Raw genomic sequence first — 21,855 nt, 5'->3', positions numbered from 1 at the left:
GACCAAGACTCACAAAGGTTCTTCTAGTAGTAGTTATATGTACAAGGTTGGGCAAAGATTTAGTGATTAACAAAATATTTAGTGGGAAAATTGGTGATTTATTTGAAATTTGGGGAACTGATTCAAGCAAAACTGGAAGAACCGACCAAAATCAAGTCGTGTTCAAAACAGGACAGGAGATTTCTCATTAAAGAGAGGTCTGGATCAGTCACTGTCCTGTGATTGGTCCTGTGGTGAAGCAAGCATCTAGATTGATGACCACTCCACTGTTCTCAGGGCAAGACAGGAAGCACCCAGATACACACCTGAAACTTGCCCATACTTGATCCCAGCTATGTGACTCTATCTCGTCGACTATCTCTGATAATGTACAAAGCATCACCAAATTGTAGTCAGGACAAGATTTCAGAGTCTAATCATCCCGCAGGTTCTTCCAGGAATTCACATACCTGCCTGGACGAGAAAGAGCTGAAAGAGCTGGCCTCCTTCCTGCTCACAGATGATGATGATGATGATGATGATTCTCTTCAAACGGACTTCTTTCAGCGAGTGTATCAGACATATGAGACAGTTGTCGTGTGGGTTTGGCTCCACCGACCTCACCGACTGCCCCGAAAGAACACGTTCAAGCCGTTTCTCTGAAAACCGCGATGGAGAAAACTGCAGTCCTTCAGGAAATGTGCACAAATGTCGGCGTGTCGGTGCAGGAGGATAAGGATGTGAGATATCGTCTCTCCTGACTAAGATGCGATACCATCTAAGATCACTTCCCAAGGTAAGGTCTAGTCTTGGAGCCACACCATCATAAGATGTTTCCTGGAATCTTCTTCTTCTTCTAAAACCTGCCACCATGAGCCTTTTTGGTGGACGGAGCAAATTTTGCCATCAGCCAGACCCAAGCCCCGATAAATGGAATACGTCAGGAAGGGCATCTGGCGTAAAACCTGTGCCAAATCGATATACAGACAGTGAAAGGTCATCTGCTGTGGTCGACCCTTTTTTCCCCTCTCATCATTCATTTCTTTATCATGCAATTCAGTTTTCGCCTTGGGATCTTTTCTTCATGTCTAAAAATCTAGTCATTTAAAAACAGCAAGAAATTCACCACAGTTTTTGTCCAAATGTCATGAGCTCTTTGTGTAGTGACTCACAACGCCTGTTTTATACATCTGTCAGGTTCTCAGATCTGCCCCTGTGCAGGTGTAAAGCTCCTCTGTCCACTTTTTATTCCTCATAATGGCAAAGCGCCTGGGTGTAAATGTGCACCAGCGTCCTCTAGCGGTCACGAGCAGAACCGCAGTGACGTCTCAGTGTAAACAGTCAACATTTTTCAATAAGATCAGTGAGTTCAGATAGGCAGAAATATTTATAAAACCTTACTTTGTCTTTTTAGAATTTTTTAAAAAATCCTTTTCTTTTTATAAATATGAAAAAATGTTGTTTTCAGCTGTATATATTCAGAAGTACTTGCTATTTGTATTGTAGTATTTATTTAATTTTTACACTAATTTAATTTTAGGAAACTCAGCACTCCGAGCAATCACAGTTAAACACTGAGTTAAATTTCTGTTCTGTTAAAGAGGCAGTCAGGTTTACACTCCTCCGCTCCAAAATAAAATCGTATGTTTTATTTAATATTTTATTTCTATAATGGCATCTATAGGTATCCATCCATCTGCAGGCAACTAAAGAATGATTGGCATGCTTCATGAAAATTCATTCATTCAGTTATTTTCCTTCTGTCGCAGTGACAGCAGGCTGGGAAGGATCAGGTCAGGATCCCCAGATGTTCCCAAGCCAGCTGTGAGATATAATCCTCATGGGTCTGCCCTGGGGTCTCTGTCCAGTGGGACGTGCCTGGTACAGCTTTAGAGCGAGCCAACCAGGTGGAAAAAGAAACACCTTCTACTGGTTCCTGTCAAGTTTGAGGAGCAGCATCTTTACTCTGAGGATCTCCCCAGAAGGTCTGGTCGAGTTCTTCACCCTATCATGGAGAATAAACCCAGCCGCCCTGAAGAGGAACCTCTACTCCTTCGGACACTACCACAGCTCGTGACCGTAAGTGTAGGTGAGGATAAGGATGTAGATAGAGTTGTAAACAGACCGCTTCTTCCTCATGACCACAGACCCCCACAGACCGGTACAGCAACTGTAACACTGCTGCCACTTACCAGTCAAATCTCAAACTTTCTCTTTCCATCACCTGTGAATTTTGAAATAATATGTCAAATATTGAGATAATAAGTCTGAATTTTGAGATAGTAAGTCCAAATTATTGACATAATAAGTCAGAAATTTGAGATAATAAGTAAAAATGTTGAGATAAGTCAACGTAAGTCAGAATTTTGAGATAATATATCATTTTGAGATAAGTCAGAATTTTGAGATAATATATCATTTTGAGATAAGTCAGAATTTTGAGATAATATATCATTTTGAGATAAGTCAGAATTTTGAGATAATATATCATTTTGAGATAAGTCAGAATTTTGAGATATGAAAAAATGTTTTCAGATAAATTAAAATTGAGAAAATAAGTCAAACTTTTGAGAAAGCTAGTCAGATTTTTTAAGATAATAAGTCAGAATATTGAGATAATAACTTGATATTTTGAGATAAGTGAAGATTTTTCGGTTAAGTCAGAATTTTGATATAAGTCAGACGTTTCAGATTACAAAGTCAAAATTATAAGATAATAAGTCAAATGTTTGAGATAATAAGTCTAAATATTGGCATACTGCTATAGCCAAAAATTGAGAAAAAATGTTAATACAATTTTTTTCCTTTTCTACCTGGCGGAAAAGGGCTTTCATACTTATCTCATTCGATGTCATGACTAAATGACTTCCAGTAGTCGAATATGAGTTATGAAGTCTTTCTTAAATGCCCGTGGATGTTATTAAAGACAAAATCTTAACATCTGTATGTTCGGACATCCCCTTGGCAGTCTAAAACAGATGTGTCCTTGCTTAGTTGTCCAAATCTGTACATGAATATCGTCTCAGAGAGGTAATGACAGGAAAACAACAACACAGTGATCAAGTGCCATGTTTTTAATTGTACAAACTGGAAACTATGTATATGAGCAGTGCTGCTGTGGAGAGGAATTCATGTCACATTGAGACGCAATCATTACAGTGAAAAACACATAAAGAACACATGCAATGCACACGTTACATTATGTTTCAGTAGTGACATGCCGAAAATGAGACAAAATGAAAGGTAAAGTACTCATTGCATTATGTTCATGTTGCTTGAACTCTTTACTGAAGAACAATGTAAGGCTAAATTACTAAATTTATGCCAGAATTGAATTCAAGCTGTATTGTATTTCTCTGTGAAATGCTTTAAACATGCTATGGCAAAGTATAATTATTGCCTTTTAACAAATTTGGGATGTTTTCAGATAGATTCCCAATTAACCCCTGATTTTCTGAGGCTCAAGTTCGATTAAAAGGATTCGCCCATTCAACTGCAAATATCCAGGAAAAGTTGGTTAGCAAATTTGTAACAAGATGGCCTTCAAGTGTCAAACACAAAATCATCATAATTCTTGCTTCTCTGTTTTATGAAAATTTGCCTTTAATAATAACTAAAGTGAAATAGTGTTTATTTACCCCCAAAAAGTATACTTGATCCCAAGCAATTACCTTTGACAAGTTTCTCAAGCACGCCCCAAATTTTGGCATGAAACACAGACTCACACATTATTTCAGAAAACAATTAAATGACATGCTTATCATCTAATTAATTCCTTCATTCATCTTCAGTTCCTACTTTATTCCAATCAGGGTCAGGGTGGCTCCAGGGGGAAGAAATCAAGCAATGTTTAAAAAAACTTAGTAAAGCTTTTGCGTTTCAATTTGACCCACTTTACACATGGCACTACTAAAAAGTAATGCACACGTTGCATTCCACATTTTTCCCCACCATAATGATTGCATTTCAGTATGGCATGAATTCCATTCCATATGCTACATATCCCCTATAAAATGAAAATTCTGTTTAGTACACAAATTAGTCAGTGTCTGGAAAACCATCCCTGAAGGTGCACTCTGATATGAATTTCAGAAGATATGGCCCGAAGCAGAGTTATTAGTAGCTGGTCAGTTGCTGTTAGTAAGCGTATGAGGCATCAGTATGAGGCTTGGGTAAAATAAGTGGCTTCTGATGCAACAGGCACTGGTCATGTGTAGTAAAGCAAAAGGTCCATTCTCAGGTGTTCTCAGTCGTCATTCCTTAGTGGCATCAGCGAAGAGTAGGAAGCCAGAAAAGGTACTGTCGTCTTCACTGCTGGAATAAATTCCATTCCAGTCCCGCAGTGTCTCCAGCCATACCTGGTCACCAGAGGACAGTCGGATCAGTGCCATGTTGGAGGCCTGGTCGATGTCCTGGCCATAGAGGGAGTCGCGAGTGCGCAGTTTCCGAACCCCATTCACTACCAAGGCGGCCCGTAAAGGACGACTGCGAACGGTGATGTAGTAGGAAAACACATAGACACCTCCGTAAGTGCAGTTGAACTTGCTGATATAGGGGTCCCAGTGTCCTTCCTCGTTGTAGATGACTTTGTCAAATTTGACCGGGTGGCCAGGAGGAGGGAAAGATCTGCTAGGGAAGAGTCCTACGCTAAAGGCTGAGCGCTTCTGAATGAATGGTTCTCCTTTTGAGCCCTTCATTCCCCTTTGGCCACGTACCCCTTTCATACCTCGCATTCCTTTCATGCCATGCATCCCTCTTTGCCCTGGTGGTCCAGGTGGTCCTCTTTTACCTGGCTCTCCCTGTGGACCTTGAGAGCCTGTATCTCCTTTTTGGCCCATTACTCCAGGAGATCCCACTGTGCCATTCAGTCCTGGCTTGCCCATGTCTCCCTTAGGTCCTGGAGGCCCAGGTTCACCTTTGTTACCTTTTTCCCCCTTCTCCATTGTTCCTTGCTCCCCCATTTCTCCTTTATCACCCTTTAGCCCCTTCAAGCCATCTCGCCCAGCAGGTCCCATCGGTCCTTGCAGGCCCATGTCACCCTTCTCTCCTTTGCTCCCATTCTGGCCAGGTTCCCCTTTGCTCCCTAGTTCACCTTTCAATCCAGGCAAGCCAATATCTCCTTTGTCACCTTTAAGACCTGGTTCACCTGGAGACATTAAAAAGGAAGTCAAAATGGACTTACCCATGACTGTACATCAAAGTTACTATATTGGGAAATAGTCAATCACAGGACAACACACCTTTATCTCCTGGTTTCCCAGGAGAACCTGGTATTCCTGGAATCCCTTTCTCTCCGGCTTGTCCTGGATCTCCTGAAGGAAGAATAGGTATGTCATTAAAACCTTTCATAGCTATGCAACAAAGATGACCTTCTCACTGCTACATGATTGATAATAGGCTACTTGGTAGTCATTATAGTGTTGGAGTCCCTTTTTTGGATGGATATCAAGGTTTTTACACCTTCATAGCAAGGAGCTCAACTTTCTATTGGGCAATAATAAAAGATTATGACTCTTGGCAAAGAAATATCTTGTTTTATTTCCTTTCTTTGTCTTTTCTTTATAAAAGGGAAGAGATGGAACACTATTAATTACATTGTCAAGAACAGTTATCATTAGTATCACTGAGCTGATCTTTGGCAACTTGCTATTCTGGACAACTCTATCATTTTAGAATTGTATGGTTTGTATGGTTGTGGATTTTTAATGGTTCTTGTATATCCAGACTGTAATAACTCTGCATACTGATGGATTTACAAAACATGAGGTTACTTATTCTGGCTTGTATTGAGAGGTCTGAAATCATCACAGATTCTGATCTTTTCTTAAAAAAACCTTGACTAACCCTTTATACATCAAATTATAAGTATTTGGACAGAATTTGAACCACCAGCTTAGGTATAGCGTTCACCGACCTTTTTCTCCCTGCAGTCCAGGAGCTCCAGGAAGTCCTGCTGGTCCAGTTGCTCCCTGAGGCCCCATCTCTCCCTTCTGCCCTAGAACACCTGACATGGACAGACAGAAAAAAAATCAGGATGGATGATCAAATGTAGCAGGTGTTCAAAATCTAAATCAGTATCCATCAGCTTATCTCCTTACTCCAACCTTAATGTAGGGGCAATACACTCTTGTGTGGACCAACAAAACCTAAAATCTAAACACAATATATTCCATCTAAATATTTACTCAATATTTATCGCTGAAATGGATGATTTGGGAGTGCCGGTCTTCTGGAATGTTCACCACCTCTAGCTTTCATCTCAGCCTCTACACTGTATCTTTCATTTCCTCTGTCTGACCTGGCGACCCCTTCTCTCCGATGGGTCCTGGAGGGCCCCTCTCTGGTGGACAGCACTCACAGAAGTTGAAGAAGCACTCGTTGTAGTCCAGAGTGTAGTTCCGGGGACCCATTCCAGGCGGCAACATAGCCTCTGTGTGGTAGTCAGCTGAATAGGCGTCGCTGGAGTAGGTGCTGCTCTCCGTGGAAGACGAATATGAATCCGTGATGGACTCGGTGGTGTCCTCAGGCAAGGCACTGGTGGAAGGGATGGGAGCCACGGTGGTGGTGAAGCGGACACCCAGGCGGGTAGGCAGCGCTGAAGAAGATTCCCCACCCTGAGGGGGCTTCTTAGTAGGCTTAGACCGTAGTCGCTGTGGATTCCTGGGTGCTGATGCCTCAGCCACTGCTACCATCATTGAGGCCATCACCAGGATGACCAGGCGGAGTGAACTGGTCATTTTGTTGATGATGGTGATGAGTAGCAGCTTATAATCTACAGCATGTGAAAGGAGGGAAAAACAAGAGAAAACATGACGTATGTGGCAATTAAATCCAGTATCACATAACAAACATAATCAAATTCTACAAAACATTGTAGACATTCAGTTAACCATCATATACGCTTCTAGTCTGATCTAATTATATATCTAAAAACCATATTTGTACACTATTTTCTGTTTGCTTCATGTTAGAGATAAAAAACTAAGAGCCTGGTGAGGGAACGACTGTTTAAAGCTGCTATAATGTAAATAGAACATTAAATATTTTTATAGCATTCATAAAAGTTTCTACTTTGTTGCTGCAACAATTTAAATTTTGGGAATGTTAATACTTTGAAAAGTAGGTGGGGCTAATGGCATTCTGTTGTTTGTGTGGCCTTAGCGATGTCAGTGCTGCGAAGTAAAAAAAAAAATCGCTGTTGGTGTGAACACGAGGTAACCTTCTTAGAGCCTGCTGAATACGTATTTGAACCTTATCTGTTAGAATTTATTGTGATAAAGAAACAAATGACAAATTCCACAACTTCGAGGACTTCACAATTTCACGGCTGGCTGATACAATAGCAAGTCACATATTTAAATATTTCTCCTTGCTAGTGCATGTGTTAGCTTTAAACAACATTGTGCTTCCATTATATTGCTATATGGCTGATTTGGTTGGCTTGTTGTTAAACAAAGGACTTAAGAATTGATTCAAATGTCTTAAAATAGATGTTTCTAGCAACAAAATGGTGACAGGTGTTGTTATCTGTAGTTGTGTATGTATTCTGCATATTACCAGTGTACAGTGAACATAAAATAGAAATAGTATCTGTAAATTAAGTATGTATTATTCATATAGGTCTCACTATTATCATAACAAACAAAATTAACATACGGGTTCTCGTTCTCATTTGCAGATTTTCATTTCGTGTAAGTCGATTCACTTGCATTAAATAGGAAAACGAGATCTCGTTTACCTTTGTCGGATCACTTCTTCTGGCGTCTTCTTCTCCGTCGTCCTCCTAACCTGAGAGGGAACAACATCGCAGCCACCACCTTTTAACAGCCTGGGCCTCTGCATTCCCTTGGGCTCGTCCAATAACAGGCTGTTCAGCTTCAGTGCCATGTGGTGTGTCCTTGGCATAGATTCGAGGGGGCGATACCTGAGGAGAGGAGGCTAATGTGATGTTTTCAGGACCATATCGTATCAATCAACCTCATTCCCAGGCATACTAGAGGAAGAAATAGTGCACTAATTTACACTTGTGCACATACACACACTTGCATGCGCACTCACTTATTAATATATTAATACATTCCGGATGACTGGAATTATTAATATAGGCTATGCTGAATTTTTTATTTGATTACAGCTGCAGCCATGCAAAAGTTTGTGCACCTTTGGGACAAAATGAAGCACGTGTTAAGCTACGAATAGCAAAAGAAAGCAAAAATATCAGTTAAACTGGTTTGTATTTTTCTTTCTGAATGCCATATAAATATTCTCTAATAATTTATATCCCCACATTTGCTTTATACTTGCTTTCTATGTGTGTATCCTGTGATCTCTACAGATATCATATATCGCCTTCTTAAAATAAGGTCTGGAAACTGAGATCATGGTGAACACTATTTTCTGGTACAGTTTGCATTGTATTTTGGATTGCAGGATACTCACAAATTCATTTTTAAACATTTTGGAATTGTATTTTTTTTAAATAATGTCATATATATTGTAGAATAGAGGTGCATTTTCCTTTATTCTACAATCCAAAAACCATACAGGATGCAAACTTTTGCATCTGTAACTTTTTAGAAGGGCTGCTAGCATATTCTTCAAAAAAAAAAAAAATCTAAATGGTAAGCAAGAGGTTGAATGAGTCATGGTTTTCCCAAGGATCAAAGAGATTTAGGAACTTGGGGGATTTCACTGTAGTCTCGGCGCTGTACACTTGGGAGCGTATGGTCTCGTACCTAACACCCCTTCAAACAGCACCACCGAATGCAGCCCCTTCACCAGAACGTCTATTTTTCAGACACACAATCGACTTCTAAGAATAGTAAACAAGGAAAAATTCTTAAATGAAACCCAAGGTCAAGACTTTCTGGAGAGACGTGGCCTGTTTTCAAGGCTCCCTCTCCGTTTGGCAGAAGCTCAAAGGGAAGCTCAATAATCAAAGCCAACGAGAGATTGGACTGCAAACCAAAGCTGTGGCAACATTTCTGAAGCCCACCTAAAGGAAATTTAGCACTTGTGACTTTTAGGCTCCAGAAGGGTTACTGTAAGGGTAAAGTGTTCATTTTAGATGGTGTATAATGTTCTTATGGTTCTAGGACTTCATATCTGACTTCAGATCTGATCCGTACGAGAAACCACTCGGAACACTCGGAACTCAGATTGGTCCATTGATTACATTATATTAATTTATTTGTTAGAGGCTTTTATCAAAAAAGTGACTTGCAGGCGAGGTAGATTCGAATCGTTGAGAGTAAAAAGGCTCTGGCTGAAGGATCAGACAGGGGCTCTTTGATAGAACTGGGATTAAAACTCACAACCTTCTTGTCACTAGCACAGATCGTGAAAGAGCACAGACATAATACACGGATTAAAACTTCTTGTTATTTAGCAAAGAAAAAAGTAGAATCTTTGATATGGTGACGTTTCCTATCAGATTATTTAATATTTATGGAAGGAGTCTCCAGTCCCAGGGTTTTTCACCAGTCAGCATTAAAGCTGATAGAAAAGTCTAAGGATTTTGCAGTTTCTTGGTAAAAAGCTGCTTTTTTCCCTTATCTTATTACCTTCCATAGAAAGATAGATGGTTTATAGCTGCTATAGCATAAGTGGTAACAGGAACTAACTTGTTTCATGGACATTCCACAACATTATATATAACTATAAATGGATAAAAAAAAGTACAACTTGTCATTCATTAATAAATAAAACATTGTAATCATTGGCAAATTGCTGTGTTAGGAAAACACTTTAAAAACACTTTGAGACGTGCTGTTCTAAGAAAATAATTAATTTCGGAGTGGTATTGGGTCCGCATCTGGTCGTGGCACTGATTGGCTGTAGATTGTGAAGCATCACTGTTTTTTTTTTTTTTTTTTTTTATCCGTGATCACTTGATCACATAACACACTACTAATTACTACAACCCTTAAGCATCTATGTTGGAAAGAAATGAAATTTGACACAACATTCGTTGTACACTAAATACACTCGACATTTTTTTGAAAAGATTTTACACCCTTACTTAAAGTCCAGCTTGAGTTCAACAAGTCAAGTCAAGTGGTTTATTGTCGCTTTAACCATATACAGCTAGTTAGTACACGATGAAATGAAACAACGTTCCTCCAGGACTATGGTACTACAAAAAACAACACAGAACTACAATAGATTACACATTTCTACTTAAAGTGCACATGCAAATGTGTGCAAACAGGACAAGACAGGACAATAACAACGAAAAACAGGACACAGTAAGATACAGTGCAGTGCTGACTAGTACACAGTTCTAGTAAGAAAGTGAATCAGATATAACAGAAGTGCAAAAGAATAACAATATAATAAGGTGCTGTAAATGTAAACATAACATGCTATGAGCAGATAAGCTTATATTATATATGGAAATCGCAGTTATTGGGGTAGCAGCCAGGTAGAGTGTATAGTAGTGATGAAAAATTATATACCATATTTTATAAATACTGTAGCAGCAAAAATGCAGGTAGTAAATACAGAGCATATAAATATTCAGAACTTATAACCCATATGCCTGAATATACACACGCTTGGTCCTCTCATCTTACAGTTCCCCTCCTATTATTTCAGTAGACACAAGGGCGCCATTTGGGAGGCCAGAACGGTTACCTGAGCTTCAGCTACCTGCTCTCTCTCTCCCTACAGGCTCCTACAGAGGCCATGCGTTAACTTCAAGAGGCTCAAGCAGCCTGGGCTGAAAGGCACGGTTTTGGTGTCAGGTGCTCAGAAGTCGAGATCATTACCCAGTGAAAGATCTTTTACATGCCTCTGCCTTTCACTGGGATTTATTTATTCAGTCCTTAAATAATCCCCATCAGATTTACAGCAAAATGAATATCAACAAATATGTTATTTAGCAATTATTTAACACGTTCACTGACAAGAAATTCTAATGAAACAATCAAATGAATCAAAAAGAATATGTTATAAATTAAGTTAGTACTTTATTATTTATTAACTTAGAGATTTTGTCGCTTTTGAACATTCACACTGAGGAAGCGACACTCTATATATTTTCTGATATTTAAAATAAATGAAATGGGGAAAAAATGAAATGAATGTTTTGGAACATCAATTTATAATTACATAATTAATAATGACATTTTAAATAACAATTAAATACTGTCTTAAACATTATTTAATGTAAATAAAAATATATACTATATAGAAACCAAAATTTTTTTTAATTAATTTATTTATTTATTTTTGCAAATTCTCAGGAAATTCTCACTTAAATTAGTGATTATTATGATAATTAGTGATAGTTATTATTTTTTATTTTGCAGAAATTGGATAAATGATGCTGTCTAGATGACCAACATTTATATGGATTTATACAGAAGCCAACTTTTTATTAATAAACTTCTCTTTTCTTTGTTTTAGCTCTGTCCACCAAAGACATCATCAGTAAACACCACATGGGACAGCGTCACTGGGTGACTGAGTATGGAAAGCCAAATGGTCCATAAATGTGGCAAATATAGTTTAGAGGAAGTCCTTGATTTCCTAACAACTTGCTACTAGATAATTTAAGATCATTGAGCGTAATAGCTTTTGAGCCTGACAGCGTTCTACGTGAAAATTGTACGAAAAAGGCAAAATGACATTCTCTTTTTCACAGTGGAAAAAAAACAGGCAGAAAAACATCAGCGTGATGAGAAACAGGTGACGTTCAACATCACCTTTGGATTTGTATTTGTGCATAAATCTGATTTTTCGTGATTTGTTCTGAAATTAAAGATCAAGATTTGAACTTGAATTCAATCAAATTGACTGATTTATTCCAACTCAGTATCTGGCAACAGAAAACATTTCAAAATCAGCTTCACGCACCATGATGGTGCCCCGTCATTCCTCGCATCCTGATTGGTTGAAATTCCACCTGCGCTCGTTTCCTTTCTTTCTACTAAGTGCTTCTACTATAAATGTGGAATTGATTAGCTGAGTTTAAAATGTGCTGCGCAGCTAAAATTTGAGTTTGTTTATTTTAAATTATTAGTCCTTAACGCTTTCATTCAAACCACAAAAAAAATGTACGTTTCTGTTGTTTTCAAATCAAATTCATATTTTATTTGTCACATGCATAACCATACACAGTACGTCTTGCAGTGAAATGCTTTATACAACTGTTCTGACATAAAATAAGAAAATATAGAAAAATATTAAATATAAAGAATAATATATACTTAAAAATATATATATATAAAGAAAAATATAAAGAAAAATATAAAATATAAAGAAAAATAAATACATAAAAAATATATATAAAGAAAAATATAAAGAAAAATATTAAATATAAAGAAAAATATATACATAAAAAATATATGAGAATAAAAAATATAAGAATATATATATGGATATATGGATGGTGGCAGCAGCAGTCTATAAAAATACAGATATAAAGTGCGAATATGTGCAGTTTTGTGCAAATAATGTGCCAATAATGTGTGTTTGTCCCTTCCTGTAATTTGTACTTTGATTGAACAATGCTTGCTTAATTTATCTACTTTTTCAGAAAAAAAAATTAAAAATTTTGAACAAAAAGCTCATTACATTTACTTAATTCAAATGCATTCCATGTGAGTGAACTGAGTTACATTAACCCAATTTGTTTTTGTACATCCAACACAATTTGTTTCAGTAAATTCAAAGTCCTGAATAACACCAAACCCTGCACTTTCAGCAACCTCAGGATCGCTGGCGTTGTGAGACTGCTGCACTATTCTACCGCACGTGTTTTAGTAATGTTAATTTAATACTATCTAGTTATTTCTTCCTGTCAGCGCTAACATCCTCGCCGGATTTTATAATGTATGTTAATATTACGTGAATTGATCACACTCACTCTACATAATACGATCCAGTAATTAGAAACTTGTTTCAGTTCAATGTAGTATAAGCAATTAAATCACATTTTGATGAGAAACTTAATATTTTTATATGAATTCTTTTATGTAACTATTTTGAGTCTTCTCAATTACTGTTGAAGATATGATATGGATATGGAAACTGTTGCCACTGTTGCCACTGTTGCCTCGCACCTCCAGGGTCAGGGGTTCGATTCCCGCCTCCGTCCTGTGTGTGTGGAGTGTGTGTGTACTCCGGTTTCCTCCCCCCAGTCCACAGACATGCGTTGTAGGCTGATTGGCATCTCTGAATTGTCTGTAGTGAGTGACTGGGTGTGTGAGTGTGTGTGAGATTGTGCCCTGTGATGGGTTGGTACCCCCTGCCTTGTGGCCCGTGTCCCCTGGGATCGGCTCCAGGCTCCCTGCGACCCCGTGTAGGATAAGCGGTAGAGAAAATGGAAGGGATCTGCACACTGGGCTAGAAAGAAATCAGCCCCAGATGTTTATTTATTTATAGTGATCGGTTGTTGTTGTTTTTGATGATTTTTGTTTTCTTGAAAGAGATGGAGGGCTTTATAGCACCTCTGGACCATTTTTACCAGCCTGGCCTAGTTTGGAGCCCTTTGGCTTTCCATATCTGGGAGTTTGGAGGGTGGCTGGTCCGCACCCCGCACAGGCCACTTCATCTCCATTGTTGTGATCTGATCTGCTGTAGTATAAATGCGGACTGATCAGTGTTCATCAGGACAAACCGGGACATTACTTTTCCAAAAAAAATAAATAAATAAAAAACTAAAGATCATTGGAAATCTTCCTTGCTGATTTGCAACCTTGCTTGCTGACTATATACAGGCTGTAGTTTTTTTTTTTTTTTTTTTTTTTTTGCAGCTGCTCTCACAACTCTGGCATCATTCGCACCCTCTCCAAGCTCCAGAAACTGCGGTGCGTAAAAAGCGCATTTCATTTTCCAAGGACACGAGAATGGAAGCAGGGAATCGGAGCTCCTGAGGTCTTCATCCCTGCACGCGATCTTTACTTCTAGATCATGGAAGTAGTGATCTGAAGCGTGTGTGTGTGTGTGTTATGAGTGAACAGTAAGCAGTGTGATGATAGGAGACGCGATGACGCTGCTGTCTCTTCTGGGTCGCATCATGCGTTATTTCTTGCTCCGGCCGGAGACCCTGTTCCTCCTGTGCATCAGCCTGGCCCTATGGAGCTACTTCTTCCACACGGACGAGGTGAAGACCATCGTCAGGTCCAGCAGGGACGCCGTCAAGATGGTCAAGGGCAAAGTGGCCGAGATGATGATGATGCAGGACGTGAACGGCGGCGGCCTACACGTGATGGACGGGGAGTTCTCCAAGACGTGGGGCTTCAAGAGCCACAACGTGGCCGTGTACTCCATCCAGGGCCGCAGAGACCACATGGAGGACCGCTTCGAGGTGCTCACAGACCTCACCAACAGGAGCCATCCGTCCATATTTGCCATTTTTGACGGCCATGGTGGAGAGGTAAATTAAAACAGTGGCAGAGAAGAATCATTTATAACGTCATGTTGCTTATATTACACATATAGATGTGGTTTATATACATTTATTCATCCATCCAGGACATTTTCCATATATTGGTCCTGATGTGAGGATCACCTGGCGCGCTAGTCCATTTAACCCAAGTCAGGGGGGGTACTGCATTTTTGTCTTTTTTTTTTTTTTTTTTTTTATACAAATGCAGTTCCAAATCAATCTGTATCTGATATTAGAAATTTGGTAGCAAAGTAGTTTAAAAGCCGAAGCTGTTGGTTTATTTTTTAAAAAGTGTATAACGGCAAAGTAAATCCCCCCCGCCACTGTGTAGAATGGGTCATTCCATGTCGCCTTCATTTCCTTAGCTAGCTACCACAGTAAACTCTTTTGTTTGTTTTAAAGGTAGCATTCAAGTAAATTACACAAGCTCAAACAAATCTCCATTAAAATTATAATAAAATGAAATGACCGCGCTGATTTTAAGGCAAACAAGTGTTCCAAGTGTTCAGTCAACTCATCAAACACAGCTTTATGGGCTGTTGGTGTTAATTATTTAGCTAGTATGCTAAATAAAATATATATATATATATATATATATATGGCTCGCGCTATAAGGCTAAAGACTTGGTCAAAAGGAAGGCCTTGTTAGTCCAAGCAATTATCCAAATTTTAATGTTTAACAACTAATATATTGTTCAAAAATTTGTTTTACTATCAATTTATAAGTTTTAGCTACTTTTCTGTGACACAAAACATGGTTTGGCTTATCATTTTTTCTCAATCTTTATGGAAAAAATGTCAAAATTACAGCACAAGATGGTGAATTGTGGATAAATTGCTAATTACTAATACAAATCTCTCTCTCTCTCTCTCTCTCACACACACACACACACACACATACACAAACAGTGGCTAAATGGTTAAGATTAAATTTGGGCCTTCTGAAAATTTAATTAAACTAATTTTTGGAAAACTACTCTGCAATCCTACAACTTTTCACAACATTAAAACATTTTTATTACCCTATTCGTATCTTTTAATAGCTGCTTAATTTCAACTCATGCTTTAATGCTCATCAAGGGTTTAGATTGTAGTCAGCTAACATTTGCAAAGGTCCAGTTACATTAATGTCCTTGCTTACGAAGGTCCGGATAATCTACCAACATGACTGAATGGTGACAACAGCGGCCTTGTAAAGCTTGGCCAATAATGATTCGTTCATGGCTATAAATAAGACACTTTGAAGTGGCTGTGTTTAGTTTTGTAGTGGCTGTTCATGTTACCGCTGATCTAATGCCCACAGACTCACATTCAGTTTAGAAATCTGTTTTGAAGCGGAGAATAAACGCATACTACTCTGTACTGCTTTGCTGCGGTCTGCATCTGAATCGCAGTCCCCCAGTTGACGACCCCTGATTCACAGCACACAGACTTTGGATCCTGTTTTTGATCAATGCAGCCAACCTAGCCAATCTGTCCAGATATTCACAAAGAGCCCGAGTCTCATTCAGAGAACAATGACTTCACTTAAACGGGCTAATCTGAGAGCCAGTGAATTCCCTAGGTAATTACTCGTCGTATTTGTTCATAGTTTCCCTCCCCCAGCCTGGAAGCCATCTGCTTCTAGGCCTCCAATCCCTAGTTCCTCTAGGGATAATACCAGATGCTGAGCTTCATTCCATTCTAGATATTTATCAGTTTAAAGTTACACTCTGTTCTGAGATGTTACTTGACGATTGTGGACGAACTTCCACTGAGAAACGGAACCCTAATGCCACATTGTTCTCTAAGAATAGACTCAAGTCAGAGAAAACGACCCATAATTTCCATTTATGATTTTACTATGATGCTGTATTTTCTCATCTATTCACCGAATCTGCTTCTAAAGTGTAGATAGCTTGCTTTCATTTATGCAACCTCTAGGTCATTCATATAGGTTGATGTAGATCCATAAAACTAGTTTAGAAATTATACAGTGAAGCAGGATGTCAGCTGCATTCCCTTGTCAGCTCCCGCATGACTTAAAATATTTGGCTTTATAAAATATTTGGCTTTACTTAAAATATTTGGTTGAGTAGCTTTTAACCAAGATGTTATCAGTGGTTGCCAGTGCTCAGATGGTTTCGAGTGCAAGGCAATCAACCCTCAATTACTCAGTTTTATGCTTGTGTTATACTTCATCTCCATCTTGTATGTTGCTTTGGATAAAAGGATTCATCAAATGGATGCATCTGAATAATGGATCTTTAGGTGTCCAGAGTTGGCCATGTTTTAAATCACGGTGTTTGCTCTAAGGCTTATTGGCATGGACAAAATCCCATATTATCATTGAAATATGTAATACAGAATTTGATTACAAAAATCCTACCACATGTCAGTGGACAAGATGTCAAGAAACAGTAAGAAAACAGCAAGGCAAATGAGACCACAGTCCCACCTTCATGTTTTCTATTGGCTCACAAGACCGAGGTATGTGAATTCGCAGGTCAAGATAAGGTGAAAGTAACAACTACTATGCATATTTTTCATGTCCCTCATCCTTTCCCCTTCAGTGAATTGTTTTTTTTTTGCTGGTGAATTTTATTCCGATGAGGTCCGACTGGTGCTTTATCTGAAAAAGCAGCAAAGCGTAGCTTTCGGGGTGTCTCCCGTATTGCCATAGCAAGGAGTCAGACATCATAACACCATTCACATTCATTAGTGGTGAACTGTACAATGAATAAGAGCTGTAAAATGAATAAGATAATTCGCCTATATTAGCCAAAAAGGGCAGACCAATTATGTCGAGCACCCAGTATTTTTCCGAACAGCTAGCGAGACGGGAAAATTTGACTTTGATAAATGGCTTGCTCTTAGTGCTTGCTATTAATGGAAAGTACCATTCCGGCCTCTGCCGTTCATTTATCACAGAATTAATATCCATAAATAGACTCAATCTGGTCTTGTGCGATGATTCCAGTTGGCCCAGCTGATGCTGGAAGTCTAGGCTACATGCGTTGTAATGTGATAGATCCCCACAAACACCTGAGATAAAAATAGCCAGCAGATGGAATCTCAAATGTTACGTCATTTGATAGCCATGGAGTCTTATATAATGATGTGTGAATTCTTTGAGGACACAGTAATTTCTGAAGACATCAGCTGTAGCACTGAGCTTCTGCCACGGTGCTCTTGTGCCAACTTAAAGCTGTCTGCTCATGAATGGTGATCAGTTCTCAGTGTGCAACTCACACTACGTTTGTACATCGTGTGTATCCATCACAGCTAAAATGAGCCATCGAGATTCCTTTATGGTTCAGTTGTGAGAGGTGAGACCAGGTGCAGGTAAACATGCCATTTTCCTAATCCACTCTCATTGGCATTATTCAAGTAGATGCATGTGATGTGGGCTATTTTGAGTATTTCTTTCTCTCTTTGTGTGTGTGTGTGTGTGTGTGGTCTGTGTAAAAAGGTCATCTCAGGCCATACCTTTCCCAAATCCCTCTTTGTTCTCCAGTGACAATGATGAACATTGAGATCTCTTCAATAATTCAGTGTAACACAGATGAGACAAAGCAACGGAGGACAAACAGGATTAGAATAAAAATCAAATAAAAAATTTGACAAATTATCTTTATTTTAAAAAGCTACACGAACGAGTATATAAATACGTTTAGGAAAGCACATTGTTGCAGTCTGTAATAACATCTAAACATGTCGTCACTGCGGTATGAAAGATTTCTAAAGTATACGTGACGACAGCCTAGAAGTCCGTATAAGAAAAAATGAAAGAGAATTTTTTTCCCCACTTGAGTTCTTTATAATACCGTTTTTAAAAGTTTACATATTTCATATAAAACGTTTTTCACTCCTAGTTTAGGACGAGCCACGCAATAGACATTCAAATAAGTCTTTTCTGTGCGCATAAATAAATTCAGTTGGAAAATCTACCGTGTATTTTTAGGAGGTTAAAAATAGCAGCAGGGAATACAAGCCAGTCTTCAATGTTCTTTTGAAGATGGATATTAAATCCTGTTCGCCTCTCTGATTTCATCAGCGGCAGGAAGAGGAATCAAGAGAGAATCAATTTGTGAAATGCAGTGTGTGTGTAAAAAAAAACACACACAGAGGGAAGATATGATGAGATTCATACTGAATAATGATAAATATTTTGGTGTGTCACACCAAAAGACAGCATTACAAATGATATGTAAGGAATAAAACACTTGGGGTTTTGCGGTTATAGGAAAATAATCAAAGATCAGATGATGTCATGAAGCAGAGGTACATTTACCACCGTGACGTTGATTATTTTTCTATAACAGCATGTGCCTAAGTGGTTTATTCCTCTTATACCACTGCAGTTTGCCAAAGCTAACAAATATTTATTTATTAAAGAATGACATGTCATACTTTTTATCTGTTTCTAGTTACATTTAATGAAATCGCTTACATTATAGCAGCTATACGTGATATATAATATAATATAATATATATACATGACATTACAGCCAATATTAATGGAAAACTCCAGTCAATTTTTAAACATCTTTTTCACATCAGAAAATGATGCAAATTTTATTTTTCCACTTTTGTGGCCTTCTTACAGGCGGCTGCTGACTATGTGAAGGCTCACCTTCCCGAGGCTCTGAGGCAACACCTGCAGGCTTACGAGCGCGAGAAGAAGGACAGCCAACTGTCGTACGCCTCCATCCTGGAGCAGCGCATCCTCGCTGTAGACCGGGACATGGTGGAGAAGTTCTCCGCCTCACACGAGGAAGCGGGTAAGTGGAAAAAAGAGCGAGAGAAACCACGGTGATTAGCCGTGGAGGTTAGCGCCAGAATAGGATTTTAGAAGCAACTTGCTGCAGGTTCAGAACTGATGAGGTCAGTGAGATGCATTTGAGAAGAAAATTTACCAAAATCTATGAACCCCAGATGAGAATCACTGATTTTTTTTTCATATTTCATATACATCGCAGTATTTTCCAGGCAACAATTTGCTTCTCAGTATTAAGATGGTTCCATCCTAATCACAACAGCATGCAGTGTGTGCAAAAGTCGAGCAAGGGCAATTGACTTGACTTTATTGTGGTTTTTTCTGGGGTAGAGTACCAAACACACCCCTGAGATTTGCTTGTGCACAGTTTAAACTTTATATGATATGATCCTTAAGATAAAGAGTGTAAAACCAGATTAAAATGCATAAAGTTGTCATAGCAAAGTTGTTAACTGCCATGATGTTGGTTAGATTTTCAGATGATTTCAGACTCCGTTTTTCAGACTCTGGACCTCGATGCTATCAGTAACCAAGCATGGGTTGGAGCTTGGGATGAGCCAATTCTCACACAATATTCTTTACTGTGTAAACAATAGCAACTACATCCAAATAATTCCGTATTTGGAGAAACAGAAAAGCTAGTGGAGTCTAAAACGTTCTTTATTGGTTCACAATACTCCCTCCGTCTCTCTGTAGGCACTACGTGTTTGGTGGCTCTGCTGTCTGATCGAGAGCTGACGGTGGCGAACGTGGGCGATTCACGCGGCGTGTTGTGCGATAAGGACGGTAACGCCGTGGCTTTATCTCACGACCACAAGCCCTATCAGCTGAAAGAGCGCAAGAGGATCAAACGCGCAGGTGAGAGAGAGAGTACACAAGCCAAGTGAAGTGGGTTTTACTGTCATACGACTTGTGTACAATTGAACGCAATGGATTTTCTTCAGGAACATGATTTATTTCAAAGAATAAGCCCTTTTAAATGAGCTTGAGAGAAAGCCTGAGAGATCAAGCCATCATGTTTGTATACTTGTGTAGTGAAGTAGTGAAAAATAGTAGAAAGTTTAATGAAGCATGATTACTCGGAATGCTGGTTAGCATGCTAGATGGTTAGCTAGGTTCTTTGCTAGTTGCAGTTTTTTCCGTAAATATGTAATGTGTTCTTAAGGGGCTTAATGGTCCTTCCTTTGTCATCCAGGCGGCTTCATTAGTTTCAACGGCTCGTGGCGAGTGCAGGGCATCCTGGCCATGTCACGCTCGCTGGGCGACTACCCGCTGAAGAACCTCAATGTTGTGGTGCCCGACCCTGATGTGCTGACCTTCAACCTCGACAAACTACAGCCTGAGTTCATGATCCTGGCCTCGGACGGCCTGTGGGACGCGTTCAGCAATGAGGAGGCGGTGCGCTTTGTCCGAGAACGCCTCGACGAGCCGCACTTCGGAGCCAAGAGCATTGTGTTACAGTCATTCTACCGCGGCTGCCCCGATAACATCACTGTCATGGTGGTGAAGTTTAAAAGCACCAAAAACGGAGACTAGTGTTTTATTTTTCCTTTCGAACTTTTCTATACGAATATGAATCCACGCTTCCTAAGAATCTGATCGATTGTTTTTCCAACGTGCCAAATGGACGACCTTTTAAACGTTTCCATAATTTAACCCGACTGACATTTATCTGAAGGAGACGTGCCAATGAACTGGCAATTGACCATGCATCTATTTTTTTATTTAATATAAAAATATCAAGTTCTGCCTGAACATATCATATGGGTCTCGATTAAATTACATGGATGCTGCCTGTGATCTGCTAACCCCCATGCTTGGGTTAAAACCAGTCCTGGTGATTAAAAAGAAATCAAGAAAAACACTCTGCTTTTCCTATTTATTGGTCGAAACTGGTTTTGGGAATAATTAATCATTTAATCAGTTTATACACTCCGATTCAATCTAAAGCTCTGGCATGACTGCGTATTAAATAGAATAAACAGTTCTGAATTTATGAATTTATGAAGGTCGAGCCTTTTGCCGTTCCTGTTTCTTATTCTTGCGTCATCTTTCCTTTATTATGATAAATACTTTTTATTCATGGAAATTTGGTAAAGGATAAAAAAAAAACATTCATGCACAGGTATATACTGGGACAAAACTGCATACTTCCAGGAACAAAATAAAGAAAATACATGACCCTTACCTTTACAGTTCCCTAAATTATGCGTATAAACAAAGTAACCAAAGTACTGGTTAATTATTTTGCAAAAAATAACTAAAGTGCACTGAAATTGCCAGACAACCTCAATACCTCTGAAATTAGATTTACTTTCACTGTGATTCTTATAGCAATACAGTCATATAAGGTATGTACCTGTCTTAAAGGAAGTGACGTCACACTAGCTCAGGCAATGACGTCTCCACACCAGCAGAGGGCCACCTCCGGTGAATTCTAACTGCCTACACAATGAGTCAATTAAACAAACAAACAGGAAAAAAGCTGGTTGCAAAAGTATTCACCCCCTCTGGGTCAAGACTTTGGCTGCAGTTAGAGCTGTAAGTCTTTTGGAGTATGTCTCTATATAATTTGCACATCTGAATGTTTTTTCTTAGCGAAATTGGTCATGTCAGACCGGATGGTTTGTACACTATGGATTCATGACATATTTATGTTCATGTTGGTTCCAGGTTTCAGTAACACTACCACATGCGGAAAAGTCCAAAGGTTGGGGGAGAG

The 21,855-nt window shown here is 39.0% G+C and overlaps 2 protein-coding genes across 5 annotated transcripts; one reads left to right on the top strand and one right to left on the bottom strand.

The window, feature by feature from the left end:
* Nucleotides 1-56: 56 nt before the first annotated feature.
* On the top strand, nucleotides 57-20,997 carry ppm1la (protein phosphatase, Mg2+/Mn2+ dependent, 1La). Of its 4 annotated transcripts, none has more exons than XM_026936500.3 (4): nucleotides 57-2,058; nucleotides 18,963-19,137; nucleotides 19,830-19,991; nucleotides 20,329-20,997. In XM_026936500.3, the coding sequence occupies exons 1-4, from the start codon at nucleotides 1,990-1,992 to the stop codon at nucleotides 20,667-20,669; spliced, it is 747 nt and encodes a 248-aa protein (XP_026792301.1). In that variant the 5' UTR covers nucleotides 57-1,989; the 3' UTR covers nucleotides 20,670-20,997. The 4 variants fall into 4 exon arrangements, with proteins under 4 accessions (XP_026792301.1, XP_026792300.1, XP_026792303.1 ...); XM_026936499.3 differs by lacking the exon at nucleotides 57-2,058 and adding an exon at nucleotides 13,713-14,362; XM_026936502.3 differs by lacking the exon at nucleotides 57-2,058 and adding an exon at nucleotides 16,364-17,682.
* On the bottom strand, nucleotides 3,468-7,824 carry otol1a (otolin 1a). The gene is made up of 5 exons (XM_026936491.3): nucleotides 7,718-7,824; nucleotides 6,278-6,751; nucleotides 5,894-5,983; nucleotides 5,220-5,291; nucleotides 3,468-5,125 (listed from the first exon to the last, which is right to left on the bottom strand). Exons 2-5 carry the CDS (start codon nucleotides 6,714-6,716, stop codon nucleotides 4,233-4,235), a joined length of 1,494 nt encoding a protein of 497 aa, XP_026792292.1. The 5' UTR covers nucleotides 6,717-6,751; nucleotides 7,718-7,824; the 3' UTR covers nucleotides 3,468-4,232.
* Nucleotides 20,998-21,855: the final 858 nt, after the last annotated feature.

This window comes from Pangasianodon hypophthalmus, chromosome 4 (assembly GCF_027358585.1).
Source record: "Pangasianodon hypophthalmus isolate fPanHyp1 chromosome 4, fPanHyp1.pri, whole genome shotgun sequence".
Lineage (NCBI taxonomy): Eukaryota > Metazoa > Chordata > Actinopteri > Siluriformes > Pangasiidae > Pangasianodon > Pangasianodon hypophthalmus.
This window is presented reverse-complemented; position numbering and strand designations above follow the sequence as displayed.

What these genes read in the sequence shown, in the direction of transcription:
- otol1a (XM_026936491.3), bottom strand. Translation starts at nt 6,716, where the DNA reads ATGACCAGTTCACTCCGCCTGGTCATCCTGGTGATGGCCTCAATGATG. An exon ending in TGGACTGCAGGGAGAAAAAG is followed by an intron (nt 5,292 to 5,893) that starts GTCGGTGAACGC and finishes TTCTTCCTTCAG; the next exon opens with GAGATCCAGGACAAGCCGGA. An exon ending in TGGGAAACCAGGAGATAAAG is followed by an intron (nt 5,126 to 5,219) that starts GTGTGTTGTCCT and finishes TAATGTCTCCAG; the next exon opens with GTGAACCAGGTCTTAAAGGT.
- ppm1la (XM_026936499.3), top strand. Translation starts at nt 13,958, where the DNA reads ATGATAGGAGACGCGATGACGCTGCTGTCTCTTCTGGGTCGCATCATG. An exon ending in TTGACGGCCATGGTGGAGAG is followed by an intron (nt 14,363 to 18,962) that starts GTAAATTAAAAC and finishes GCCTTCTTACAG; the next exon opens with GCGGCTGCTGACTATGTGAA. An exon ending in CAAGAGGATCAAACGCGCAG is followed by an intron (nt 19,992 to 20,328) that starts GTGAGAGAGAGA and finishes TTTGTCATCCAG; the next exon opens with GCGGCTTCATTAGTTTCAAC.